Source organism: Silene latifolia, chromosome Y, assembly GCF_048544455.1.
Source record: "Silene latifolia isolate original U9 population chromosome Y, ASM4854445v1, whole genome shotgun sequence".
NCBI classification, from domain to species: domain Eukaryota; kingdom Viridiplantae; phylum Streptophyta; class Magnoliopsida; order Caryophyllales; family Caryophyllaceae; genus Silene; species Silene latifolia.
This window is the reverse complement of record NC_133538.1, coordinates 172263155-172289265: the sequence shown is the minus strand read 5'-3', so window position 1 is coordinate 172289265 and position 26111 is coordinate 172263155. Positions and strand designations below refer to the sequence as shown.

At 41.1% G+C, this 26111-nt stretch overlaps 2 protein-coding genes across 2 annotated transcripts; one reads left to right on the top strand and one right to left on the bottom strand.

Annotated features, from left to right (window-relative positions):
• Window positions 1-641: 641 nt before the first annotated feature.
• Window positions 642-17272, bottom strand: LOC141629430 (uncharacterized). Its single transcript, XM_074442434.1, has 2 exons — window positions 17119-17272; window positions 642-1483 (listed from the first exon to the last, which is right to left on the bottom strand). Exons 1-2 carry the CDS (start codon window positions 17270-17272, stop codon window positions 642-644), a joined length of 996 nt encoding a protein of 331 aa, XP_074298535.1.
• An 889-nt stretch (window positions 17273-18161) lies between these two features.
• LOC141629429 (uncharacterized) lies at window positions 18162-22481 on the top strand. Its single transcript, XM_074442433.1, has 3 exons — window positions 18162-19968; window positions 20848-21949; window positions 22121-22481. Exons 1-3 carry the CDS (start codon window positions 18162-18164, stop codon window positions 22479-22481), a joined length of 3270 nt encoding a protein of 1089 aa, XP_074298534.1.
• The last annotated feature ends 3630 nt before the right edge of the window (window positions 22482-26111 follow it).

Genomic DNA, 26111 nt, shown 5'->3' with positions numbered 1-26111 from the left:
ACTCTATTACTCTAACTATGAAGTTGGGAGTTCGATTTTCACTAGACAAGTCTCATTTGAACCATAACAAAAATACAAAGTTGACTTCTAAATAAAGAATTGAAAATTCCCCTGTTCTCTCTTTCTTTTTTCCCTCCTCATGCGATGCTTTGACCGTTGCTTAATCTATTCTTCTGTTTTTATCGTTAACTACACGTATCACGGAGTATCTATCAAAACATTCAAAACCACAATGTTTCGTACAAGTTTCAATCGGGCTGTCTCGGCGATTTAGGTGGCCCCGTGCGAAATTTGAAAATGGGGCCCTTGTAATGTTAAAAAAAATTATTATTAAAAAATGCATCATATATTTTATATATTCAATGCAAAAAATTACATGGGTTCTTAAAGATTTTCTAAAGCTTCATTACTTCCTACTAAAAGTAAAGCTCGGGTTGCGTTCTCAGAAACAAAATCTTCAATTAGCTCATCATAAGTAACTTTCTCCAAAAGATTATTCTCGGTAGCTATCATTGCCAATCCATTGAGTCGATCTTGCAACATTGTTGAGCGCAAATATGACTTCAACAACTTCAACTTAGAAAAACTTTTTTCAGCGGATGCAACAGTTACAGGAATTGTCAACAAAATTCTATAAGCTCCTAAACATATGCAAGCGGACTAGCTTCTTCTTCGAATTCATCCTCATCTGGTAATGCCTCGACTTCATCTTGTTCCGGTAGGAAAACAACCACTTGTTTCATGTAATTCAAAATAGCAATAGGACCCATTTGTTTCTTAGGCATAAACTCTCTAAAAAATTTTAGATCAGAACATAATGCTTTTCCATTAATATCAGACTCATCATTATTCTTAAGCATATTCTCAAGATTAACACAATAAGACTCTAATTCCAAATCATCCAAAGAATACAACTTATCTGTTGTGAACATAAATCCAAATATATTTTCATACTCTTGATATTGTTCAAACCTTCTCTTAAGCGAAGATATTGCTTGATCAATAAGATATAAGAAATAATTAACCCAAAATGATTCTTCTTCAGATAATGGTGGAGAATCATCCGAATTCTCATCAAAATGTTTTTTTCTTCGAATTTCACGCCTTTTAGAAAAAACAGGATCAATATTCATATCTTTTGCAACATTCCTTGCCGTATCTAATGCCTTATGAAAACCATATTCTCTATATTTCTCAAAAGAAGAAATTAATGCCTTTACTTGTAAAATAGCAACATCAATAAGCATATCTTTTGTTTGTAGATGTTTACTAACCTCATTAACAAAAGACAATATTTCATACCAAATAATTATTGATACTAAAAATTCAAAATCACCGAGTTCATTAAGCGCCAATGATTTGGCTTCACTTCTAATCTTAGAATCATTATCAACCTCCGCAACTTCTAGTAAAGCTTCTTGTATTTCTTGAATTTGAAATCTTATGGCTTTTACACTTCCAACACGACTTTCCCAACGGGTTGCTGACAACGAAATAAAGCACAAATTTAGTACGTAATCCCTACTTAACCAGTGGTGGACGTGTGTGTATTATGCAACTGTCTCCCAAACTTTTTACGGGGTGACCTGTTATGATCAATTTTTTATTTCCAATGGGGAGTAGTTAATTTAGCAGGTAATAATGAGTAAGTTGGATGCTCTGATGCGGGGCTTGGGGCGTGACGAGCAGGAGGACAGATCGTGTCTTAGCTAGTTATGTCTACTTTGCCACTTTAGTTGACATTCTTTATGAATTAGACTTCTGATGTGTTAAACTATTATTTATCATTCCGCTGGTTTGAATTATATAATAAACACTTTGAGACGATTTATCAGTATTGATGTAATCTTATTTTTAAAGTACCTTGCTTGTTTGTCTTTTGTGATTCACTACCTCATACAACCGTGATGGTAACAATCCCATTTAACTGAGAATGTCTTGCTAAAAACTCTTGGTTAAACGAGAGTGTTACAATTATGGTGTCAGAACATAGATGGACCGTGGAGGGTGGCTCGGTCATAGTCACATTGTGTAATACCCGCCCTTTTAGAGACCCTTTGACCAGCGTTGACTGACCTTGGGAGCGGGAATAGTTCTTAGAAGTGCGTGCCAAAACTATCTTGAGTTACGTGTTAAGAGTCGTACTCGATAGAGTAGAGGCTACTCGATCGAGTAGCTAGGTTACTCGATCGAGTAGGGGGACACTCGATCGAGTATGTCGGGTACTCGATCGAGTATCGAGTTTTCAGCGAGGGTTTTTAATCGTGTTTTGTTAAATCCGCAAATCATTTCCGCCACTTTCCTCCTATCCTTTGGTCGCCTCTTTCCCTCCTCTTCACCATAAAACCTCCATGGAAGCCTTTTGAGGATCCTTGTGCCTTAGGAGAGCGTTACTTGAGTCGGGTAGCGGTCTTTTGCCGGGTTTCTCCTTATAGGTATGTCATAATCATCATCCGTATCCTCATCTTTGCAGTTAGGGTTTGCTTGGTAGTAATAGATGTTGTGTTGTGGTTATAGGCTTTGCTTGATTGCTGGATATGTCATATGTTGGAATGGATTGGTTGCATTTGCTGAAAGGTAGGTTCGCCTACTCAGGTTCTGTATATAGTCTAGTGTGTCGATCGTCGTATCTTTGTTGTTGCGTTATGGCTGCGTTGTGTGGCAGCATGTATGCTGCAGTTGGTTGGTACATACAGTTTGTTGGTTGTTACGTTTCAGCTGTCTGTGAATGTTTGTCTCTGGTTCGCGAGGTGCATCCTCGGCTGAGTGAGGTCACTTGCGGGAGTGGCTTCACGCCCTAGTTTCGCCCTTCGTGTAACCCGTCACGAAAGGGGATGTGCACATTAATGGACAGGGTTATCGCTCAGTAAGATGAGCGGGGAATTGGTGGGTACGGCTGCGGTCCCCCACTGGCAGGGCTGGTCTAGTGGACAGTCAGTGACAGAGGTTGTTTGGATTATTGTGATTGTGTGTGAGATTGATAGCGTCGTATGGTGTTGATAGTTGTAGTTGATTTTTTCGTGTCTCATCTCAGTACTGGCCTTGTGTTGTTGTTTTGTTTATTATGTGTCTGCCGTGATCCCTTATGGTGAGCAGTCGATCTTAGTAGGTGTTGATGTTGTTGATAGCTGGGGTCCGGACAGGGATGAGTCTTCACGAGATTCGATAGCTTTACAGAGTAGTCTTTGAGTTGTATCTTTTATATCGTTGTTGATTTTAATTCACTTGTATTATAACATAATAGTTCTCTTATCGATATTTGATTATTACTATCTGATGCGTGTCTTTTATATAAGGTTTTCACCTCATTTTTACACGCATTTCTGTGCTTTTTATGTAGCATCTGGCTACAAATATCCCCGAATATTCTACTTTGGTCCGTTATTTGTAATTTGCAGGAATTGACTGAAGAGGAGCTAAATCGAGCCTTAATTGTCCCAATTGTATGCATTCATGGAAAATAAGGAGCCGGAGCTTGGAAATCTAATACTTGGAAGACGCATGAGCTGAATTTAGGAAGCAATTCAAGTCCTAACGTACCTATGTAGCTCGATCGAGTGGTTTACTGTTCGATCGAATGCCTTATTTACTCAAGATTGATTGATCGAGCAGTTTGAGTGGTCGATCGAGGAGTTTATGCAAGTGGTGCTCGATCGAGTGGGTCATTACTACTCGATCGAGTGGTTTGGTGATAATTTGCTCGATCGAGTGGATTACTTCTATTCGATCGAGCGGTTTCATGTGCTACTGTTAATTTCCGCCTAATTATTCATGGGCTTTTATAATTACTCCATAGATTAGGTTTTAGAGTGGATTTTTAGTATAAGACTGAGGGAGAACACTACGTGACTGCTCTCTCTGCACTTCGTTTATTTTTGGGGATCACACTTTGTCACTGTTCTTGGATTTTACTCTTCCTCTACACTTTGTTACTCGGATTCGGTATTATCAATCTAGTTTATTTCTCAATTTTATTTACTGCTTTGAATCTTCCTTCTCTTGTTATTATAATTGCTTAATTGAATTCTTATTAGTTTCATCATCATGTTCAGTCTTAATTATTTGGTTATTGTGATTGTTAATCCGACGATTATGAGTAGCTAATTTCCCTATGCTAAGACTATAGGGGATCCATAATATGAAGGGAGAGTAATCGATTTACTAGGTTAATGCTGGTACCGTCTTTGTTGTTTAAATGCTTCAATTAATTGTAATTGCCTAATTGAGTCGACGCAGTTAGACCCTTATTCTTAGTGAACCTTGACCTGGACCGAAAGGTTGGAAGAGGCAGACTAGTGGCGAACAATAGAGTATTGCAGCGAGGGCGAAAGTTAAACTGTTTACACTTTAGGGTGAATTAAGGACCGAAAGGTGACGTTCGCTACCCCTTAGACCGTACTGCATTGACCTGGGATCTAGATTACTCGACCAGATGATTATGGTGAACCGTTTGTCTTAGCTGTTCTCCTTTATCTGTTAAACTCCTTCCTTTTATTTCTCTTCTCCTTGTCCTCCTTAGTTCAGAAATCACATTTTATAAACCCCAATTTGGTTACTTTGACGAACTTAAGTTCAGCCGACAAATTCCTACCTCTCTGTGGATTCGACCCGACTTCCCTAGCTATATTAGTTAGAGCCAGTTGGTTATTTTTGACAGGTACGCGACAGACGTGTCAAATTTTGGCGCCGTTGCCGGGGAGGTGGCGCAAACTTGTTGCTTTAATTAAGTTTGTCTCTCGTCTCAGGGAATTTATTCCTTGAGGCCGATCTCATTTCTGCAAAGCTTTGATTGGTTTTGCAGGTTAGTTGTTGCTTTGAAAGTTTATTTGCCACAATGCCTACGATTACAGAGCATATAGAGTTATGTGGTAGATGTGGCGAGGAATGGCACGACCTTTATGAATGTATGGCAAGTGTAGAGCGCGTACTTGCTTATAAGAAGTAAAAGCAAGGGGTCCCTTTCTCTCAGCTATATGAAGAGATAAAGAGCGTCTCTGCCCCCTCCACGCCAGCTCCGCTACCAATTCCTCCCTCTGCAAACGAAGAAATTGCCGAGTTAAAATCCATCATGTTGAGTATGTCAAAGATGTCACGGCAATCTGAAACGGTTATATCGGAATTGAAAGAACAAGTCGCGCAGTTGACACTCGCGACAGACCAAGCCAAGCTTCTTCCAGTTTGTGATCCGGTCAATGCAGTGAATTTTCAAAATGACCTCATTCATGAAGAAGACGAGGTTTTGATAGCTGATGATAACTCGGATGATGATTTAGACGAGTTTTTGAAGGAAATACTTGTTGCGTGTGCTGTAACCACTCGATCGAGTGACTCTTCTACTCGATCGAGCGGTTTTAATCATCCAGTCACTCGATCGAGTGACAATGGCGGTCGATCGAGAAGTGCAGAATTCCAAGTTGGTCGATCGAGTGGTAATCTTACTCGATCGAGCAACCATGCTGAGGAAATCACTCGATCGAGTGTTGAACATGGTCGATCGAGCGATAAAAGTACTCGATCCAGTACTTTAAGTGTCGGAAATCCTAATTCACTATCTAATACCGCCACCGTGTCATCTTCCCCTGCTGTGGAGACGTCACGCATTGATAAGGGTAAAGAAAAGGTTGCGGGACCACTCATCGCTACCAGGATACCCTTCCCAAGTCGTCTGAAGGACGCAAAGATCGAGCAACAGTACGGTAAGTTTGTGGACATCGTGAAGAACCTCCAGGTAACTGTCCCTTTTTCCGAACTTGTTACTCAGGTACCCACTTACGCTAAGTTTATGAAGGATATCGTGACGCGTAAGAGAAATTTGAGTGAATTTGAGACAATTTCATTTATGGAAGAGTCTAGTAACTTGCTGTTAAATAAGGCCCCTCCAAAAATGAAAGACCCGGGCAGCTTTTCTATTACTTGTGTCATAGGCAATATGGTTATTGATAAGGCCCTTTGCGATTTAGGTGCGTGTCGTGTCATGCCCCTTCTGTTTGCAAGAAATCGAAGATGAGTCATTTCAAAGTAACTAACATTACCCTACGGATGGTGATAGATGCGTTGGGAGGCCGGCCTTAGGTGTCTTAGAGGACGTGCTGTGAAAATAGGCAAGCTCTACATCCCAAAGAGATTTCATTGTTTTGGATATAGCCGAGGACACTCGAACCCAAATTATCTTAGGAAGACCATTCCTTTGTACAATTTGGGTGTTATTGATGTCGACAAGGGCGTCGACTCTTGCGATGGGGATGACGCTATCACATTCAGTTTGCCCAGTACTTTAGCCCACCCAATGATAGAGGACACTTGCTATTCGGTCGATATCATTGACGAGTCTATTTACGACTTCTGGTCGGGTTCTTTTATGAAGGACCCCCTAGAAGCTCTTATGCTTTTTGATGAGTGTGCAGATAGCCCAGACGATGATGACACTGCGTTGGATTTGCTCCTTGATGATTTAGATGAGCATGAGGGAGAGCAGGTGGAACAAATGATTAGCACTCTTTGCTCCATTGAGGTAAAGGTACCGGAACGTAAGCCTCTCCCTTCTCACCTTAAATATGCTTTCCTAGACGATACAGAGCAATATCTAGTCATTGTCAGTACCAAGCTTAGTGATGAGCAGCTGACCTCTTTGTTAGCTGTACTTAAGAAAAACAGGAAGGCAATGGGCTATTCACTGGATGATATCACGGGGATTAGTCCCGATATTTGTATGCACAGGATAGAGCTGGAGGAGGATCACAAACCTTGCAGACAGGGTCAGCGCCGGCTGAACCAGAAGATGCAAGATGTCGTGACGGCTGAGGTAATGAAGGCTGCTTTGGATGCGGTATTATTTATTCTGTCGGTAATTCTAGATGGGTGAGTCCGATACGGGTGGTCCCGAAGAAAGGAGGGACAATGTAGTTAAGAATGAGAAGAATGAATTAATACCTACTCGAGTAATGCTTGGTTGGCGGATGTGCATAGACTACGGACAACCGAATGCCGCCACTAAGAAAGATCACTTTCCCCTTCCTTTTATTGATCAAATGGTAGAAAGGTTAGCTTCTCATAAATTTTTCTGCTATTTAGACGGGTATTCAGGGTTCTTTCAGATCCCTATCCACCCAGACGATCAAGCCAAGACTACATTTACCTGTCCTAAGGGCGTTTTTGCGTATCGCAGAATGCCTTTTGGTTTATGCAATGCCCCTGCCACCTTCCAAAGGTGTATGATGGGGATATTTTCAGAGTATATTGAGTCTATCATGGAAGTTTTTATGGACGATTTTAGTGTATATGGAAGTGATTTTTCTAACTGTCTGTCTAACCTTGAGAAAGTGTTGCGGTATTTGTATTGAGGTTAATCTTGTCTTTGAATCGGGAGAAGTGCCACTTTATGGTCAACGAGGGAGTTGTCTTAGGGCACTTGGTTTCTGATAGGGGAATAGAAGTTGATAAAGCAAAGGTGGAAGTGATTCAGCAATTACCACCTCCTGTTAATGTTAAGGGGGTGAGGAGCTTCCTTGGTCATGTCGGCTTTTATCGCCGGTTTATCAAGGATTTCTCCAAAATTGCTAAACCACTTACACGATTCTTTGCTGCTTAAGGATGCCCCTTTTGTGTTTATCGATGCTTGTCTTTCGCTTTTAACGGGTTAAAGCGGGCCTTAGTCTCCGCGCCGATCATACTGCCTCCCAACTGGGACTTGCCGTTTGAGATCATGTGTGATGCGAGTGACTATGCACTAGGAGCGGTGCTTGGCCAGAGGAAAGACAAAGCTTTGAATGCTATCTACTATGCGAGCCGAACTCTGGATGAGGCTCAAGTGAAGTACACTACCATCGAGAAGGAGTCGTTAGTTTGTAGTTTATGCCTTAGAGAAGTTTCGTACTTATTTAGTTGGGTCGAAGTCACCTTTGTTTTTACCGACCATGCAGCTTTGAGGCACCTCCTTGCTAAGAAGGAGGCTAAACCACGGCTACTGAGATGGATACTCCTTCTTCAGGAGTTTAATTTGCAGATCAAGGACAAGAAAGGAGCTGAGAACGTGGTGGCTGATCACTTGTCGCGGCTGGTGCGACAAGAAGGGGAAGATTCTCTACCTATTGATGATTCCTTTCCTGACGATACTTTAATTGCTGTTATATCATCTATTGTTAACCAAGAACCTTGGTATGCAGATATAGCTAACTTCGTTGTCGATGGCAGCTGCCGCCCGACCTCTCATCTCATGAAAAAGAAGCGTTTTCTTTATAACGCTAAGCGTATACGGGATGACCCTTACTTGTTTAAGGAATGTGCAGACGGTCTCTACAGATGGTGTATTCCGCAGTGGGAGACCAAAATAGTCCTGGAAGGCTGTCACTCCTCTTCATATGGTGGTCACCACGGTCCATCGCGCACCGTGGCTAAGGTACTTCAGCCCGATTTTTCCGGCCTTCTTTGTTTCGACGCTAAGTCTTTTGTTTCAGCTTGTGATGCTTGCCAACGATCAGGGAACATTTCGAAGAGACACGAGATGCCACAAAACGGCATCCTAGAGGTTGAGGTTTTCGATGTCTGGGGCATTGATTTCCAAGGACCGTTCCCATCCAGTAAAGGTAACAGGTACATCTTAGTAGCCGTAGACTATGTGTCAAAATGGGTTGAGGCAATTGCTTCACCTCATTCTGATGCTAAGACCGTGATAAAGATGTTTAAAAAGATCATATTCCCCCATTTTGGTGTCCCTAGGGTCGTCATTAGTGATGGGGGGATGCATTTTAAAGAAAAGAAACTCACTTCCATACTGTCTAGAGTTGGTGTGCAACACCGGCGTGGTTTGGGGTATCATCCCCAAACTAGTGGTCAGGTAGAGGTCTCTAATCGCGAGTTGAAAGAGATATTGTCTAAGGTAGTTTCTAAATCACGGAAAGACTGGAGTCTTAAGCTTGATGACACGTTATGGGCTTATAGAACTGCCTTTAAGACACCAATTGGTGCATCACCTTATAGGTTAGTTTATGGGAAATTGTGTCACTTACCTGTTGAGTTGGAATGTAAGGCCTGGTGGGCAATTCGTGAGCTTAATTATGATCCTAAGTTGTGTGGTCAGAATCGTCTTTTGCAGCTAGATGAATTGGAAGAGTTTAGGCTTAATGCCTATGACAGTTCGCGTATTTACAAGGAAAAGACGAAAAGATGGCATGACAAGAGGATCCTACCTCGGGAGTTCCATGTGGGGCAAAAGGTGTTGCTGTTCAATGCCCGGTTGAGATTATTTCCTGGCAAGCTGAAGTCCAGGTGGAGTGGTCCATATACGGTGACAGCTGTCACCAAATTTGGATCCGTAGAGCTCGAAGATTCCGAGGGGCGCAGATTCAAGGTGAATGGCCAATATGTGAAGCATTACCACGAGGCGACTGAAGCAGACAATCGCGTTGAAGTCTTGCGCTTCGACGAGCTCGACGCGCCAGTTAATTGATGCCAGAAAGGTTGTGCGGGACCTCTTAAACCAGCGCTCTCCGGGAGGCAGCCCGGACTGTTTTATTATGCTTTTGTCGAACCTTTTATTTTCCCTTGGCTTTACATTGAACTTTAGACACTGCTTTATGAACTTCCTACGTTGTTTTCTTGCTTTTTATGCGTGTTTTGCAGGTCAAAGTACTCGATCGAAAGATATTGTGCTCGATCGAGCACTTTTTGAGGCAGCCTTCATTCGATCGAATGATAATATCCTCGATCGACCTGATCCGAACCCATGTTGCCTCGATCGAGTGGTCATCGCTCGATCGAGCCCTTCCGATATCTTTGGTTCACTCGATCGATTTGCTCCAAGAGCTCGATCGAGTGGTTTTGACTTCCAGCTGTTGTTTTACGTCTTTAGAGCTACTGCTTGACTTCCTTTGACCTCCCATGTTCATGGTCGGTTTGGGGAGGTCCCTCCTTATGACGTTTTGTAAGTTTTCCGACTCCACTCCTCCTTTTCCTTTCAGTTTGCATTTCTTTCCCTATTTTTGGTACAATGAGGGCATTGTACGGTTTGGTTTGAGGAGGTATGCATCCATATCTGTGTCTGCATGTTTTCTGCATTTATGCTTCCATATTTATTATTTCCGCATGCATTGTTGTTTGTTTCAATTTTAAAAAAAAATTTCTTCCAAAATTTTCAAAAATTTCATGTTTAATTTGAGTCGGAACGTTTGAACATTGACGCTACTTTGAACCCTTACTTGAGCCCTGCATATTCTTGACATTTAGTTGGCGTGATTATGTGCATAATCTACGAGTTTTTGTTTCTCCCTTATCTGAACGAATAGACTTGACTCATTATGTCGGCAAGCTACATTACATTCTGAGGTTAGAGCTTTATAAACTGGTGACATTCATGACCGGTTTCATTTAGGATGTGAGTAGTACTCTCTCTAAGACATGTAACATCAATTTGCATAAGCATGAGTCTAGTCTTCTTAATACCTGTATGCATTCGGTCTGTGGATGGTGACACGTGTTAGGAGAGGCAGTCCCCTTTATTTCATTCTACCCATGAGCCTCACATAGCCAATTTGCCCTTTTTGTCCTATCAACTACTTTCTATAATACTTCCTACCCTAGCTGAGCTAGTAACGAGTAGTTCTTGGAATGTTTATTGCAATATGGTTATGTTATTTGATTTCCGAAGATGGTGGAAGAATTGAAGGGAAAGAAAGAAAGAAGAAAAATGTCGAACCGTTGAGAAAAAAAAAGAAATGAAAAAAAAAAAGAAAAAAATGAAAAGCGAAAAAAAAAATGCGAAAATGGAAAGAAAGAAAAAAAAAGACAGAAAATTACATATGAAAAAGAATGAGAATTGTATAATGATTCACACTCCCATGCCTTATCTATATTTTATGGGGAGTTAACGACCTTTGGTGTTTGTGAGCTTAGTGCATAATTTTGCACCGTTTCATCTTGATGTCATAAGTACGAAGTTGGGATGCAGTTACTATTTGGATCCGATGTTGCTAGCCTGGCCACTAACCCCACATATCCAAATTCTTTTTTACCCTTCTTACCCATTACCTCACTTACCCAAATGTAAGTCCTCGGCACGTGTCTTGGTCATTAGTATGGTTGGAATGCATATGTACGGTTGTAGAGACCTTATTCATGGTTAACTGCATGCATGTTCTTACAGGTCGAGTTAGGTGAGTGTCTTACTTCTTTCTATCTTCCACATATATTCTCACCTTGTGCCTGATTTTGAGTGACGAGCGATCCGTGAGAGTCCGACATCTTTTGAATCTTGCAAGGTCGACGGTTCAGTAAGTTTGAAACATTAATTTAACTCGTTTGCACTTTTCACTGCCACTTTGTCATGATATCGCATTAAATTGGTTCTAGTGGATGATTTGTAGCTGATGCGTTGGTCCCGTTCCACTGTTCACCCTTAGTTGCATTCATATTTTCTTGGGGACAAGCAAAGGTTTGGTTTGGGGAGATTTGATGCGTGTCTTTTATATAAGGTTTTCACCTCATTTTTACACGCATTTCTGTGCTTTTTATGTAGCATCTGGCTACAAATATCCCCTAATATTCTACTTTGGTCCGTTATTTGTAATTTGCAGGAATTGACTGAAGAGGAGCTAAATCGAGCCTTAATTGTCCCAATTGTATGCATTCATGGAAAATAAGGAGCCGGAGCCGGAGCTTGGAAATCTAATACTTGGAAGACGCATGAGCTGAATTTAGGAAGCAATTCAAGTCCTAACGTACCTATGTAGCTCGATCGAGTGGTTTACTGTTCGATCGAATGCCTTATTTACTCAAGATTGATTGATCGAGCAGTTTGAGTGGTCGATCGAGGAGTTTATGCAAGTGGTGCTCGATCGAGTGGGTCATTACTACTCGATCGAGTGGTTTGGTGATAATTTGCTCGATCGAGTGGATTACTTCTATTCGATCGAGCGGTTTCATGTGCTCTTTGTTAATTTCCGCCTAATTATTCATGGGCTTTTATAATTACTCCATAGATTAGGTTTTAGAGTGGATTTTTAGTATAAGATCGAGGAGAACACTACGTGATCGCTCTCTCTCGCACTTCGTTTATTTTGGGGATCACACTTTGTCACTTTGTTCTTGGATTTTACTCTTCCTCTACACTTTGTTACTCGGATTCGGTATTATCAATCTAGTTTATTTCTCAATTTTATTTTTGCTTTGAATCTTCCTTCTCTTGTTATTATAATTGCTTAATTGAATTCTTATTAGTTTCATCATCATGTTCAGTCTTAATTATTTGGTTATTGTGATTGTTAATCCGACGATTATGAGTAGCTAATTTCCCTATGCTAAGACTATAGGGGATCCATAATATGAAGGGAGAGTAATCGATTTACTAGGTTAATGCTGGTACCGTCTTTGTTGTTTAAATGCTACAATTAATTGTAATTGCCTAATTGAGTCGACGTAGTTAGACCCTTATTCTTAGTGAACCTTGACCTGGACCGAAAGGTTGGAAGAGGCAGACTAGTGGCGAACAATAGAGTATTGCAGCGAGGGCGAAAGTTAAACTGTTTACACTTTAGGGTGAATTAAGGACCGAAAGGTGACGTTCGCTACCCCTTAGACCGTACTGCATTGACCTGGGATCTAGATTACTCGACCAGATGATTATGGTGAACCGTTTGTCTTAGCTGTTCTCCTTTATCTGTTAAACTCCTTCCTTTTATTTCTCTTCTCCTTGTCCTCCTTAGTTCAGAAATCACATTTTATAAACCCCCAATTTGGTTACTTTGACGAACTTAAGTTCAGCCGACAAATTCCTACCTCTCTGTGGATTCGACCCGACTTCCCTAGCTATATTAGTTAGAGCCAGTTGGTTATTTTTGACAGGTACGCGACAGACGTGTCACTATCCTCGGGCAACCGAGATGGTAATGCCCTTATATGCTAAGGAAGGCCTAGTTAAGGCTCCTCTGAATATGGGGGTGTTACAAAGTGGTATCAGAGCGACGATTTTGGAACCTGTAACAAATAAAAATAATGAACGTAGGGAGTCTAATAAAATGAACCTGGTGTATGTGTGATGGGAGCCCCAGCTGATGCTAGGTTTTGGGTGAGTAGGCGCCCTCATTTCAAAATCTCGTCCCCATGACACTTAAGCCAGCCACATGGTATGGGAATGTGGAGTCCGTGTGTATATGTGTGATGTGTATGTTAATTGTGCCGGAGCTACCTCTGGTTGAGTCTTTGTTAGAGTTAATAGGGGTGTGATAGTGGTATTTGGGCCGTGTATGGTAATCGTTGGTGGAATTAGTGAAGTTTTTGGCACGATTAGTGAGCCTATATGATGGTTATGAGATATGTGACAAAAGTTTACGTGATAGAGATGCGTGAAAATGTGGAAGTGTATGTTGTGACATGAAAAGTGAACATGTTGGTGTTTGCTATAAGTTTATGATGACGGTAGTCATATACGAGTTTATAAATCCTACCGTAATTACAATAATGATAGTTATAGAATTGTTGAGTTATAATATGAAACATAGCATATAGTAATGCGTATAGTCCTTGTTTATTGGTTGAAATTTTTCCGCTGCGTAATAATTGATTTGTGTAAGATGATTTGCTTATGATTGAATGTGGAGCATGATAGATTAATTTGTTATGAGGAGTGTGTAATTATATGTTAAATGAAAGAATCGAGTAATGTTAATTATATGCTTCAAGTTGAAGTGAACACGAATTTGGTAGTAATGTGTAAAGTAAGTTTAAGTGTAATATGATGACGTGATTATGTTTATGAATGATTCGGTAGAAAGTAAACCGAGTTGGGTAATTTGTGTAGCGTAAGGTGGAATAAACCTTATTTGTTTGACGATATGGTATGCTTAGTAATAATAGTAATGCGGGAATGAGCTTGATAATTAGTGCCGAATCCCGAACTTAGTTTGGAATCGACACTCGATGTTGTTTTTGCAGGAATCTTCGATTTACTTCGTACTTCTGACCGAGTACTTAACCATACTTGACCGAGTGCGATTGTTTACTAGACCGAGTAGACCTCACTCGATCTAGTTAGGAAGCTATGACGTCGGGATGTGGAAAAATTTCTGCAGATACTCGACGAAATAACACCTACTCGATCGAGTAGGGTGGTACTCGATCGAGTACCCAAGACACTCGATCGAGTAGGTTACTGTACAGTGAATCTTGCAGGTTTCTTAAAACCCCTATTCTTCCTATTCTTCTCATTCCTTCCACTTCTTTTCGTGACCTAAGTTCTCAAATCCTCAAAAATCTCTCATATCCTGTGTTGGTAGTGGTTGATTTGGGGTTATTTCCTTTGCTTAATTCCGTTCCTTTACTTTTCTACTTAACCAAGGTATGATTTCTTCCCTATTTACATGTCTTTATGCTTTAAATTTGTTGAGGATGATTGTATAACCCGAAAATTTCGATTCATATGATCAATTTGTTGCTTTTAATTGTTGAAATATGATTCACATGTCTCCCTTCCTTGATTATTGGTGATTAATTGCTGTAGAATAGACTAGAAATTTGCCAAGTTGAAACCGAAATTTCTAGGGTTTACAAAAATCGAAATTGATTTTGATTGTTTTACAAGGATTAGATGATGGAATTGAGTACTATACATTGTTAATATCATGTTGAAGAATGAATTTTGATGATTATCACCTTAAAAAGTTGCCTTAAAACTCAGTCTTAAAAGTGCCCCAAGTGGAAATTCGGTTGCTATATTTGGAATTTGGTGTTGTATATGACTGCTTAGGTAAAGGTTGAACTTCAATATGATAGTAGTGATGTTAAATGATGAAGAATATGTCAAAATAATTACAGCTGTAGAGACCGTCTGACAAGTTTAATTGAGTTATTTGTTTCTAATATTGAAGGTGGTGATGATATGTCCTAAATTACTTTTCCCTGAGCTAGTACGAATGCTTCACATGTTGTTACATGGGTGTATAGAGTAACCTTAGAATCATGCTAGGATGTTGGAATTGGTTGGGTATGTGTGTTTTCCATGATAAATTTTTCACAACTATTGTCTATGAATTGCTCTAAACTGAAGTTATGTGTCAAATTTGGGAAACTGTTGGTGAATGTGTGTACCTAGCTGAGTGTTCAAAGTTAATAGCATGAATTATGTGCTTCACATGTCGAACTTGTTGATGAATTTGTGTACTTAGCTGAGTATGTAAGGTCCAAATTGCGTGAAGTAGATGCTTTACATGTTTATGTAAGTTGCTTAAGTTATATGCTGGAACAGATGCCGAGACCGAACGTAGGGACCCGTCAGAGTAAACGGGGGAGGGTTACTGATGAGCTCCTATTTCTACTACATTTTGGCACTATTTTGAGCTCATTTGGTAACATTTAGGGGTGGTTTATGACGATTTTTACATTGTTTAACCCATTCCGAGTGCTTTGCCATTTAGCATGGTTCAAGTGAAGATTAGGAAGCCGAAAGATCAAGAGAAATGTCCAAGGAAGAGCCAAGAACAAGCTTGAAGAAATGCACCAAGAAAGCCTTCCAAAGGATCAAAGGAAGAAAGAAAGGAAGACGGACTCCGGCAGAGAAACCGCACGGTGCGAGTTTCCTGTTCCAAAACTCGCACCGTGCGAGTTTTCTGGGTTTGATGGCGTTTGTTAGCGTTTTTGTTACGGGCCTTCCCTTTTATTAAGCCCACTAATTACTAGGTTACGGGGGATTATAAATACAATGTTTGCAGTTAGGTTAAGCATCTTTTGTTCACTTTAATTAATCAAGGTTGTAATTTGGGAATATTTTCATCTTTTGAATTGGGTATTAGATCTAATTATGGAGAACTAATCTCCTCTCTTAATCCGGCTCAAGGCTTAAACTTTGGTTGTAAGATCCTTTAATCCTTCTTGAATTTTAATTATCATTGTTAATCCTTTTGTGTTTATTGGTTGAATTTTGGAATCCTTGTTTATATTGAGTAATTAAGTGTGATTTCCTTGTTGCTTAATTAATCAAGTTCCTTAATTTATTGTTGTTGAGATTATTAAGTGTGATTTCCTTGTAATCTCATCTTTGCAACACCTTGTTATTATGCTAATGGATGTGATTTCTTCTTGGCTTAATTAGCAAGTAAAGGATTAACTTGTAATTGGGCATTAATTGTGATTTCATTGTGTCTAATTACCCCTATTGAATCTCTTGTGCTCATATCTTCTTATTAATTTGTCCAATATATGTGATTTCTACTTGGTAGAATTGATAAGTTGGGTTATTTGATTAAGTGTGATTTCCTTGTCATTTGGCCATTATTAAGGAGATTTAGAAGATTTATCTTCACAATAGGGTGATAATATATAATTGAAGGATTGATTGAAGGGTTTTGTCAACTAAAGTGCCATGCTTTGAGTCGGGTTAAGTCTTTCTTAATATTGATTAATTTCCATCTTAAACTCTTGATTGTTTACTTGCTTTGCACTCTTGTTTGAATTTGCCTTGTTTTTGTTACAATTAAAACTCAACCCAAACCCCCCCTCCCCCTTTTTAATTACTTGTTGTTATTGTTGTCACAATTGTTCTAATTACTCTTTTAATTTCACTTTTGCAAAACCCATCTTCTCTTGGGTTCGATCCCTTGCTTGCTATTTTACTAGTTTACAATTAGTGCTAATTAGTGTGTTTAGTGGTATATAAATTGTTAATTTGGCCGTCTTTTAGTGCGACATTTTAGGCGTGTCAAATTTTGGCGCCGTTGCCGGGGAAGGTAACGGTTTTGCTAGTGTTTGTTATTTGTGTTTTTAGGATAGTTGTGTTAGTTAGTCTTTGTTTCTTGTTGATAGTGTCTTGTTCTTTACTTGTGTGAACCTTTTGATTGTGTGCACTTGTGTAGAATTGTTTATGGTCAATACTAGGAACTCAAGAGAACCACTTTTTCCTTTCGACCCGGAGATTCAAAGATCACTTGCTTGGATAGGAGGAGGTATTAGAAGAGACAACCCGGTTATTGAAGAAATTGATCCCGGTTTTCAACAAGACCAAAGAGAAGATAACAACATCCCTTTTGAACAACCCATACCCATTCAAATCATCATGGGTGATCGTGAGGACGACCAACCACTTGGGCATGGTGAAAGAGAGAACCCACGACGTGGTAGAACTATTAAGGAACTTACCGCCCCGGATCTCACACATGTGCCCTTGTGTATCTCCTTTCCGGCCTTGGCGGAAAATGCCACCTTTGAGTTGAAGTCCGGGCTCATTCACCAATTGCCCCAATTCCATGGGCTTAGCACGGAAGATCCCAACAAGCATCTCAACAAATTTCATGTTGTTTGCTCAAGCATGAAGCCAAATGGGGTTACCGATGAGCAACTTCAACTAAGGGCCTTTCCTTTCTCACTCAAGGACGCGGCCAATGATTGGCTTTATTATCTCCCTACCGGGAGCATCACCACTTGGAATCAAATGAAGAGGGCTTTCTTAGAAAAGTATTTTCCCGCTAGTCTCTCGTCTCAATTGAAGAAAGAAATAAGTAATGTTGAACAAATGGATGGGGAGAACTTGTATGAGTATTGGGAGAGGTTTAAACAACTTCTTGCTAGTTGCCCATACCATGGGTATACCGACCACGACCTTCTCTTGAACTTTTGTGGTGGTTTACTTGAGGATGATGCTAGGATGATTAAAGCCGCCACCCAAGGTGGAATTGAATACATGTCGGTCCAAGAAGCAAATGAGTTGATTGAAAGGTTGGTAGGAAGCTCTAGGAATTTTGGGAGGAGAATTAAGAATTCAAGTGGAACATTCTCCTCAAGGCAAGGTTCCAACCATATGGAGGAGAAAGTTGACTTTCTCACTAATTTGGTGAAGGAACTTACAAAAGGTGGTGGGAGTACTTCTCATGTGAAATTTTGTGGTCTTTGTAATGACCCAACTCATCCCACCGATGGGTGTCCATCTTTGCAAACGGAGGAGGCAATTGAAGCGGTGAAGGCTATTGGTTTTAGGAAGTTTGACCCCTATTCTAACACTTACAATGAAGGTTGGAAATCTCATCCAAATATGGGTGGGTGGAAACCAAAATCATAACCAAAATCATAACCAAAATCAAAATCAAAAAGGGGCTTCAAACTCTTCATTTCAAAAGCCAAATCAAAACCAAAACCAATCACAAAATTCCTTGGAAGAAATGATGAAGACTCTTACCATGAATCAAATGGCAATGCAACAACAAACCAAGGAATTTCAAACCGCCGTGTACCAACAAAACCGACTCACCGACTCTAGGTTTGTTAACCTTGAGACCCAAGTTGGTCAAATCCTCACTACACTCAATTCTCAACCCAACCAAGGAGGGAGTCTCCCTTCTCACACCATTCCTCCACCGAACAAGGAACAAGCAAAAGCGGTCTCTTTGAGGAATGGTAGAGAGTTGGAAGAGGCACCCAAAGCTCCTAAGAAGACAAGACCACTTCCTATTGTTCATGAAGTGGAGGATGTGATTGAAGATGAAATTGAAGTGGTAGTGGAACAAGGGGAAGCATCTTCACCTCAACAAGTAAGGGTCCATGAACCTCTTCCGGAATATGAGCCACAAGCTCCATTTCCGAGTGCTTTGAATAATACAAGGATAATTGACAAAAAGACTTCAAGCCTTTATGATATCTTTCGTAAAGTGGAGGTAAACATTCCTCTCCTTGATCTTCTTAGTAGTGTACCCAAGCATGCAAAGTTTTTGAAAGAGTCATGCACTACTAAGAGATCCAATAAAGCAAAGAGCATGAAGAAAGTGCGGGCTAGTGAACATGTCTCGGCCATTTTTCAAAAACGGTTGCCACAAAAATGTAGCGACCCGGGCATGTTCACCATCCCTTGTAAGATTGGTGATTTCCAATGCCAACATGCTATGCTAGATTTAGGAGCTTCCATCAATGTCTTGCCCCATTACCTCTATGAATCACTCAAGTTAGGGCCTTTGAAACCGACTCGTACGGTCATTTCATTGGCCGATAGGTCCAACATTTATCCTAAAGGGGTTGTGGAAGACGTCTTGGTGAAGGTGGGGGAAATGTTTTTCCCCGCCGACTTCTATGTAATTGAGATGGAACCCGAGAAAGGCTCCACTCCCATTTTGTTGGGAAGGCCTTTCATGAGAACTTCTAACACCAAGATTGATGTATCTAGTGGACGCCTCACAATGGAATTTGAGGGGGAAAAGATTGAGTATAGCATCTATGAGGCTATGAAATACCCATCCAAGACTTCATCCTTATGTTTTCTTGAAATTTTTGAGCCAATTGTGCAAACCGTGTATGAATTGTGCAAAGTTGATGCATTAAATGTTGTTTTGACTAATGGATTGGTAGGAGAGAATTCGGGGTATGATTTGTCTGGTGATTTGCAGGAAACAATCAAGGACTTAGAGGAAAATCCCCTAATGGAAGAATGGGAAGAAAAGGAAGAAATCCGGAAGGCAGCAGAGAACTCGCACGGTGCGAGTTTCCCAGCCCCATTTTTCGCACCGTGCGAGAAAGCCCCTGTCCAGGAACTTTTCTTCCTTTCTTCCAAATTGTTAGAAGAGCTTCCAAAGGAGAAACCTGTTCCCTCTATTGTCAAGCCTCCTACTGTTGAATTAAAGCCCTTACCAAGCCACTTGAAGTATGCATTTCTAGGAAATGAAGAAACTTTACCGGTAATTATTTCAAGCAAGCTTACTAAGGATCAAGAAGAGGCTCTCATCCGGGTTCTTAAGCAACACAAGGAAGCAATTGGGTGGACAATGGCCGACATCAAAGGCATTAGTCCCACCTTATGCATGCACCGAATTCTTCTTGAAGATGAAGCAAAGCCCGTCCGACAACCACAAAGGCGTTTGAATCCTCCAATGATGGATGTTGTGAAGAAAGAGGTACTCAAACTCCTTCATGTAGGTATGATCTATCCTATCTCCGATAGTCAATGGGTTAGTCCAACCCAAGTTGTCCCAAAGAAATCCGGGCTAACGGTAGTCGAGAATCATGAAGGTGTTTTGACCCCCACTCGAGTTCAAAATGGGTGGAGGGTATGTATCGACTACCGTAGGCTAAATGCCGTGACCCGAAAAGATCATTTCCCGCTTCCCTTCATGGATCAAATGTTGGAGAGGTTAGCGGGAAAGGCTTTTTATTGCTTTTTGGATGGCTACTCGGGGTACTTTCAAATCCCAATCGCACCCGAGGACCAAACAAAAACAACCTTCACATGCCCCTTTGGAACGTTTGCCTATAGAAAGATGCCCTTTGGTCTTTGCAATGCCCCGGGGACGTTCCAAAGGTGTATGATGAGTATCTTTTCGGATCATGTTGAGGACTTTATTGAGGTATTCATGGACGATTTCACCGTCCATGGTCAATCTTTTGAGGATTGTTTGAGTCATCTTACTTGGGTCTTGAAGAGATGTATTGATACCAACCTCGTTCTCAACCATGAGAAATGTCATTTCATGGTTGATGAAGGAATAGTCTTGGGACATGTTGTTTCCTCTAGGGGAATTGAGGTTGATAAGGCAAAGGTCGATACCATTCACACCTTGCCTTATCCTACTAATGTGCGTGAAGTGAGGTCTTTCCTAGGTCATGCCGGGTTCTACCGGCGTTTCATTAAGGATTTCTCCAAGATTGCCGCTCCTCTATGCAAGCTACTTCAAAAGGATTGTGAATTTATCATGAGTGAAGAATGCAAGGGAGCTTTTGATATGCTCAAGGAGAAGCTTATTTCGGCACCTATAATTCAACCTCCCAATTGGAATGAACCGTTTGAGATAATGTCGGATGCAAGCAATTATGCCCTTGGCGCGGTACTTGGCCAAAGGGTAGGAAGAGCACCTCATGTTATTTAGTATGCATCGACAATGATGAATGAAGCTCAAAGGAACTATACAACTACCGAGAAAGAATTTCTTGCGGTGGTGTTTGCCTTAGAGAAATTCCGATCTTATATTCTTGGAGCCAATGTCATCATCTTCACGGATCATGCCGCTTTGAGGCACCTTGTCTCAAAGAAAGAATCCAAGCCCCGTTTGATGAGATGGGTACTACTCTTGAGTGAGTTTGACGTTGAACTCAAGGACAAGAAAGGCTCCACCAACACGGTGGCGGATCATCTTAGTAGAATCATCCAAGAAGACTCCTTGGTACCACAAAGCTCAATAAAGGAGACCTTCCCAGATGAAGCCCTTCTTGCCTTGATGTCTACCGAACCTTGGTATGCACATATCGTGAATTACTTGGTCTTGGGCAAATTTCCACCGGGTTTGACTCGACATCAAAGAGACAAAATCAAGAGTGATTCCAAGTACTATGTGTGGGATGATCCTTATTTGTGGAAATTTTGTGCCGATCAAGTGATAAGGAGGTTTGTGCCGGACACCGAAATCATGTCAATTCTCCGGTTTAGTCACGAGTATGCTTGTGGCGGGCATTTTGGAGCCAAGAAAACGGCTAGAAAGGTGTTGGAAAGCGGTTTCTTTTGGCCCACATTATTCCGAGATGCTCATGCCATGGTAAAGACATGCGATAGATGCCAAAGAGTTGGTAATATTTCAAAAAGAGGAGAAATGCCCCAAACACCCATGATTTATTGTGAAATATTTGATGTGTGGGGTATTGACTTCATGGGACCATTTTCCGCCTCTTGTGGCAATGTTTATATACTTTTGGCGGTGGACTATGTCTCCAAGTGGGTGGAGGCTAAGGCCACCACGACCGATGATGCAAAGGTGGTTGGAGAATTCATCAAAACCAACATCTTTTCTCGATTTGGTTTTCCAAAAGCTTTGATAAGCGACCGGGGTACTCACTTTTGCAACAAAGCCATTGGAGCTCTTCTCAAAAAGTATGGGGTACTTCATAAGGTCTCAACCGCCTATCACCCTCAAACCAACGGTCAAGCCGAGGTTTCTAATAGGGAGATTAAGGCTATCCTTGAGAAGACGGTGAATCCCGACCGCAAGGATTGGAGCTTGAGGTTAGATGATGCCTTTTGGGCCTATCGCACGGCTTACAAAACTCCAATCGGGATGTCACCTTACCGCTTACTTTTTGGGAAATCATGTCATCTACCCGTGGAGGTTGAGCATCGAGCTTATTGGGCGGTCAAGTCGTTTAACTTGCAATTGGATGAAGCGGGTCTTCATAGGAAACTTCAACTACAAGAGTTGGAAGAAATTCGGAATGATGCTTATGAGAATGCTTCCATTTACAAGGCAAGAACAAGAGCATGGCATGATAATATGATTTCAAGAAGAGTGTTCCAAGTGGGAGAGAAAGTCTTACTTTTCCAAAATCGACTTAGACTTTTCTCCGGAAAATTGAGGTCTAGGTGGATGGGACCATATGAAGTGGTTCGTGTCTTCCCATATGGAGCAATTGAAATCAAATGCTTGAAATCCGGGAAAGTTTTGAAAGTGAATGGGCAAAGGCTAAAGCATTATCATGAAGGAATTGAAGTGGGTGAAGTGGAAACACTCCATCTTGTTGATCCAATCTACTCAAATTGATGAAAGTGCAACTTTGTCGAGCCATCGACGTTAAATAAACGGCAAACGTTTGTAAATATTTCTTTTCCTTGCATATTTAAAATTCCGCATTGCATTGTTTATATAGCATTTGTCATGTTGCATTGTTCATATTGCATTTCTCATGTTTAAATTCATTGCATCCTTTAATTCTTGCATAATAAATTAAATCATTTGCATTTTCATTGATGTTTTTAGCATATTAGGATGTTTTAATGTGTGCTTTAGCAATAGGATATCAACTCAAGGGCATATGTGAAGAAAGGAAGGAAGAATGATGGGTAAAGGAATTAGCTAAAGTGAAGAATTAAGCAACAAAAAATCAACATCCAGCAGCAAAGTCGCACGGTGCGACTTTTCTGAAGCCATAACTCGCACCGTGCGAGTTTCTGAGAATATGCAAATTTCAGCTCTAATTTCGCACGATAGGTCACTTGTTCTTCCCCCAATTCTTATCACATTCTACCTCTCCCTTCACCATAACCCTAAACACCCAAATCACCAACCAAAATCCTTCCCAAATCATACAAATCAATCAATTTACCTTCAAGTTTCATCAACTTTCATCTCCCAACATCGATTTCGGTAAGGTAAATTGCATAAAATCCGAGGAATCATCATCATTTCGAGCTAGGGTTTCGGGTCAATTGAAGAAGTTGAAGATTTGGGGTTGCAAATCGGTTTTAAGGGACGACTTTGAGCAATTTGGGTTAGCATTCTTCACCAAACAACCCAAGCAAGGATCAAAGGGAGGTATAACACCTTATTCTTCTCCTTGTCATTTCTAGTTTACTAAAATTTGAATTTGTGTTCTTCAAATTCGAAATTTAGTTGTCTATTTGTGTTGATATCGTCCTTAAAACAACCCTTTAACTAGTGAGGTGTTTCTTTTCTAGCAAATAGCTAATTAGCACAACATTTCTTGTAGTGCATATTAGGTGTTTGATCAATTGCCTCACCCAAAATTTTGGTCAAAAATTGTGTTTTTTCTGAGATTCTAATTGTTCTATAATGGGAAAAGGAAAAGAAACCGCGGCTTCCTCCTCCAAAGGATCCAAGGGAGCCTCGGATTCTTATGCAAATGAGTATTCGGGTAAGGAGGGCCTCCGAGACACGGCCCTCACAAATTGGAAGAAGTTTGCCTCGTGTCTACCGTGGCACAAACCAAATTCCTTGATGAAAACCTTCTTATCGAGTTGGGAATGCTTCCCATAACTCGTATGCTTTTAGAAAAGGTCGGACTTGAGGCCTATATTCGTGTTGCCGCACCCACCCGAAGGGGTGTCACCTATGAGTTTTTGTCATCGTTGGAAAAGGTTAAATTGGGGAGGGACAAGGTTCCGGGAATCAAATTCCGGGCATGCCGCCTCACCCATACTTTGACTTATGATGAGGTGAGCGAGGCCCTCCATATCACCAAAGCCCCCGTCAAACAAAAACTTGATAAACCATTGATGAGTGCTTTTTGGAGCGATATTACGGGTGATGCACGTCACGAGAACTCAAAGAACACCACCATCCCCAACCCGGTCTTACGCCTCCTTAGCCGTCACATAAACACAAATTTCTTGGTCATGACCGAACCAACCAAAATGCAATACCAACAAATTCAATGTCTATGGTCAATGACCCCGGAAGGGGGAGTCGGATTGGGTGGAATTGTTTGTGAGTGGGTGCCTTGAATTGCAAAAGAACCCCAAAGGGACCATTTTTATTGGGGGTATGATCGACTTAATCGTGCAAAAGACGGGTGTGCCATTTCCACCCAATGCTTACCCTCTTGATGGTAGTGGTCTCATAGACTACCATTACTTGAAGCACTCAAAAGTGATTGAGGTGGTTGACAAAGTAACCCCCTTAGTCATTTGGTGCATGGGTGGGCAAAATTTCAAGCATTATATGTATTTACCCAGTTCCTCCGACTTACCACCCTTGGGTTGGGGGAGTGCGAAAGATTTCTACATGCCCCCCGATGATGCTTTTGTGTACCTTTGGGTTGATAGAGCCCAAGTAGTTGAGCCGAAAGAGGATGAGGGAGGAGAGCAACCGCAAGTGGGGGGGGGGGGGGGCTTTGACTTTTGGTGACATGCCTCATGATGAACCATTTGATGAACCCATGCCTAATGCCCCCTTTGATGAGCCACATTTCACTCCTCCCCATATGCCACAACAACAACCTCAATATCCTTTTTCGGGTCCTCAATGTGACTACCCGGCCTTCAACACATGGCAAACCAACATTACCAACCGTGTCTCAAACATTGAATCTACCCTCTCCCAAATACAACTAACGGAGAATGCTCGGTGGGGAATCACCGAAAACCGCTACCACCATTATCAAGAAGATTTGGAAGAGTTGCGTTATACTTCAAATGCAACTTTTGATATGGTGGCCGCGATGAATGCTCAATTCATGCAACAATTCCCCACCCAATACGAAGGGTACAATGCGGCTAAGGTTGAGGAAACAAGAGCCGAAAGGGCTAGAATGAGAAGAAGAAGAAAAGCAAGGAGAAGAGAAGGACCTCCGGACTTTGGAGGTGCCTCAAGCTCACATTCTTGAGTGAGTTTAGGTGTGGTGTTTGCCTCACACTTTGGGGACAAAGTGAAGATTTAAGTGTGGGGTGGACATGAGTTGGTATCATGTATATTTTGTAATATATTTCATTTCCATGCATTGTTCTTCATTCAAAAAAAAAAAAAAAAAAAAAAAAGAGAAAAGAAGAAAAAGAAAAGAAAAAGAAAAACCCGGCTAGGATGAAAACCCGAAAGGGCATCCTAGGCAAAAATGGGAAAGTGGCCGAGGTCGGAGTGAAAACCCGAAAGGTCACTCCGGGCAAAATGAAGAAATGAGTGCGAGCCACGAGAGTAGAAGTGAGGAAAATGCTAAACCGAAAACCCGCAAGGGCGGGCGGTTTAGGCAAAATGAGAGATTTAGGCAAAATGAAAAATGATTGAAACTCTCAAGTCTTGTCACATATTTTTACTACTTCCTACATGGTGTTGGTGACATAAGTGGAGGTGTCAAAGAAGGTTGGAAGGGTAGGTTAGAAGTGTGCCTAGGCTAGGAGGGGGATTCGGAGGCTACTTTGTTACTAGTGCTAGGCATACTTGAAGTTTGGAATTGTGTTGACTTGTTCTATGCATTGGTTGGAGAATTGTGTTTGTGAGTTGTTGAGTTGTTGTGAATTGTTAAAGAATGGAGTGTTTGAGGTTGCCAAATTGATTGAAAGGAGAGGCTTTAGTGACCATGGTAGCCTTGTATTACCAAGTGGAGTAATAAGGAGGAAGTGTTGAGTTTTGGGAAGGATGTATGGATGAATTGGTGGACTTAGGACCATCTTAGTTGAGGGATGACATAAGGAGGGGGCGTGAGAGAAGAGAGGTTCATATTGGTGGAATTTGGGTCACTCACTCACTTGTTGAAGCTATGAAGAAGAGTGACCATGTGCTTAGAAGAGGGATGATATAAGAAGGAAAAAGTGAGATGAAGAGGGGAATTAGGAATGCCCATACTTCTTGGCCTAGGTGGTGATTAGACTTATTCTAGTTTGCTCGGGACGAGCAAAGGGCTAAGTGTGGGGTGTTTGATGAGCTCCTATTTCTACTACA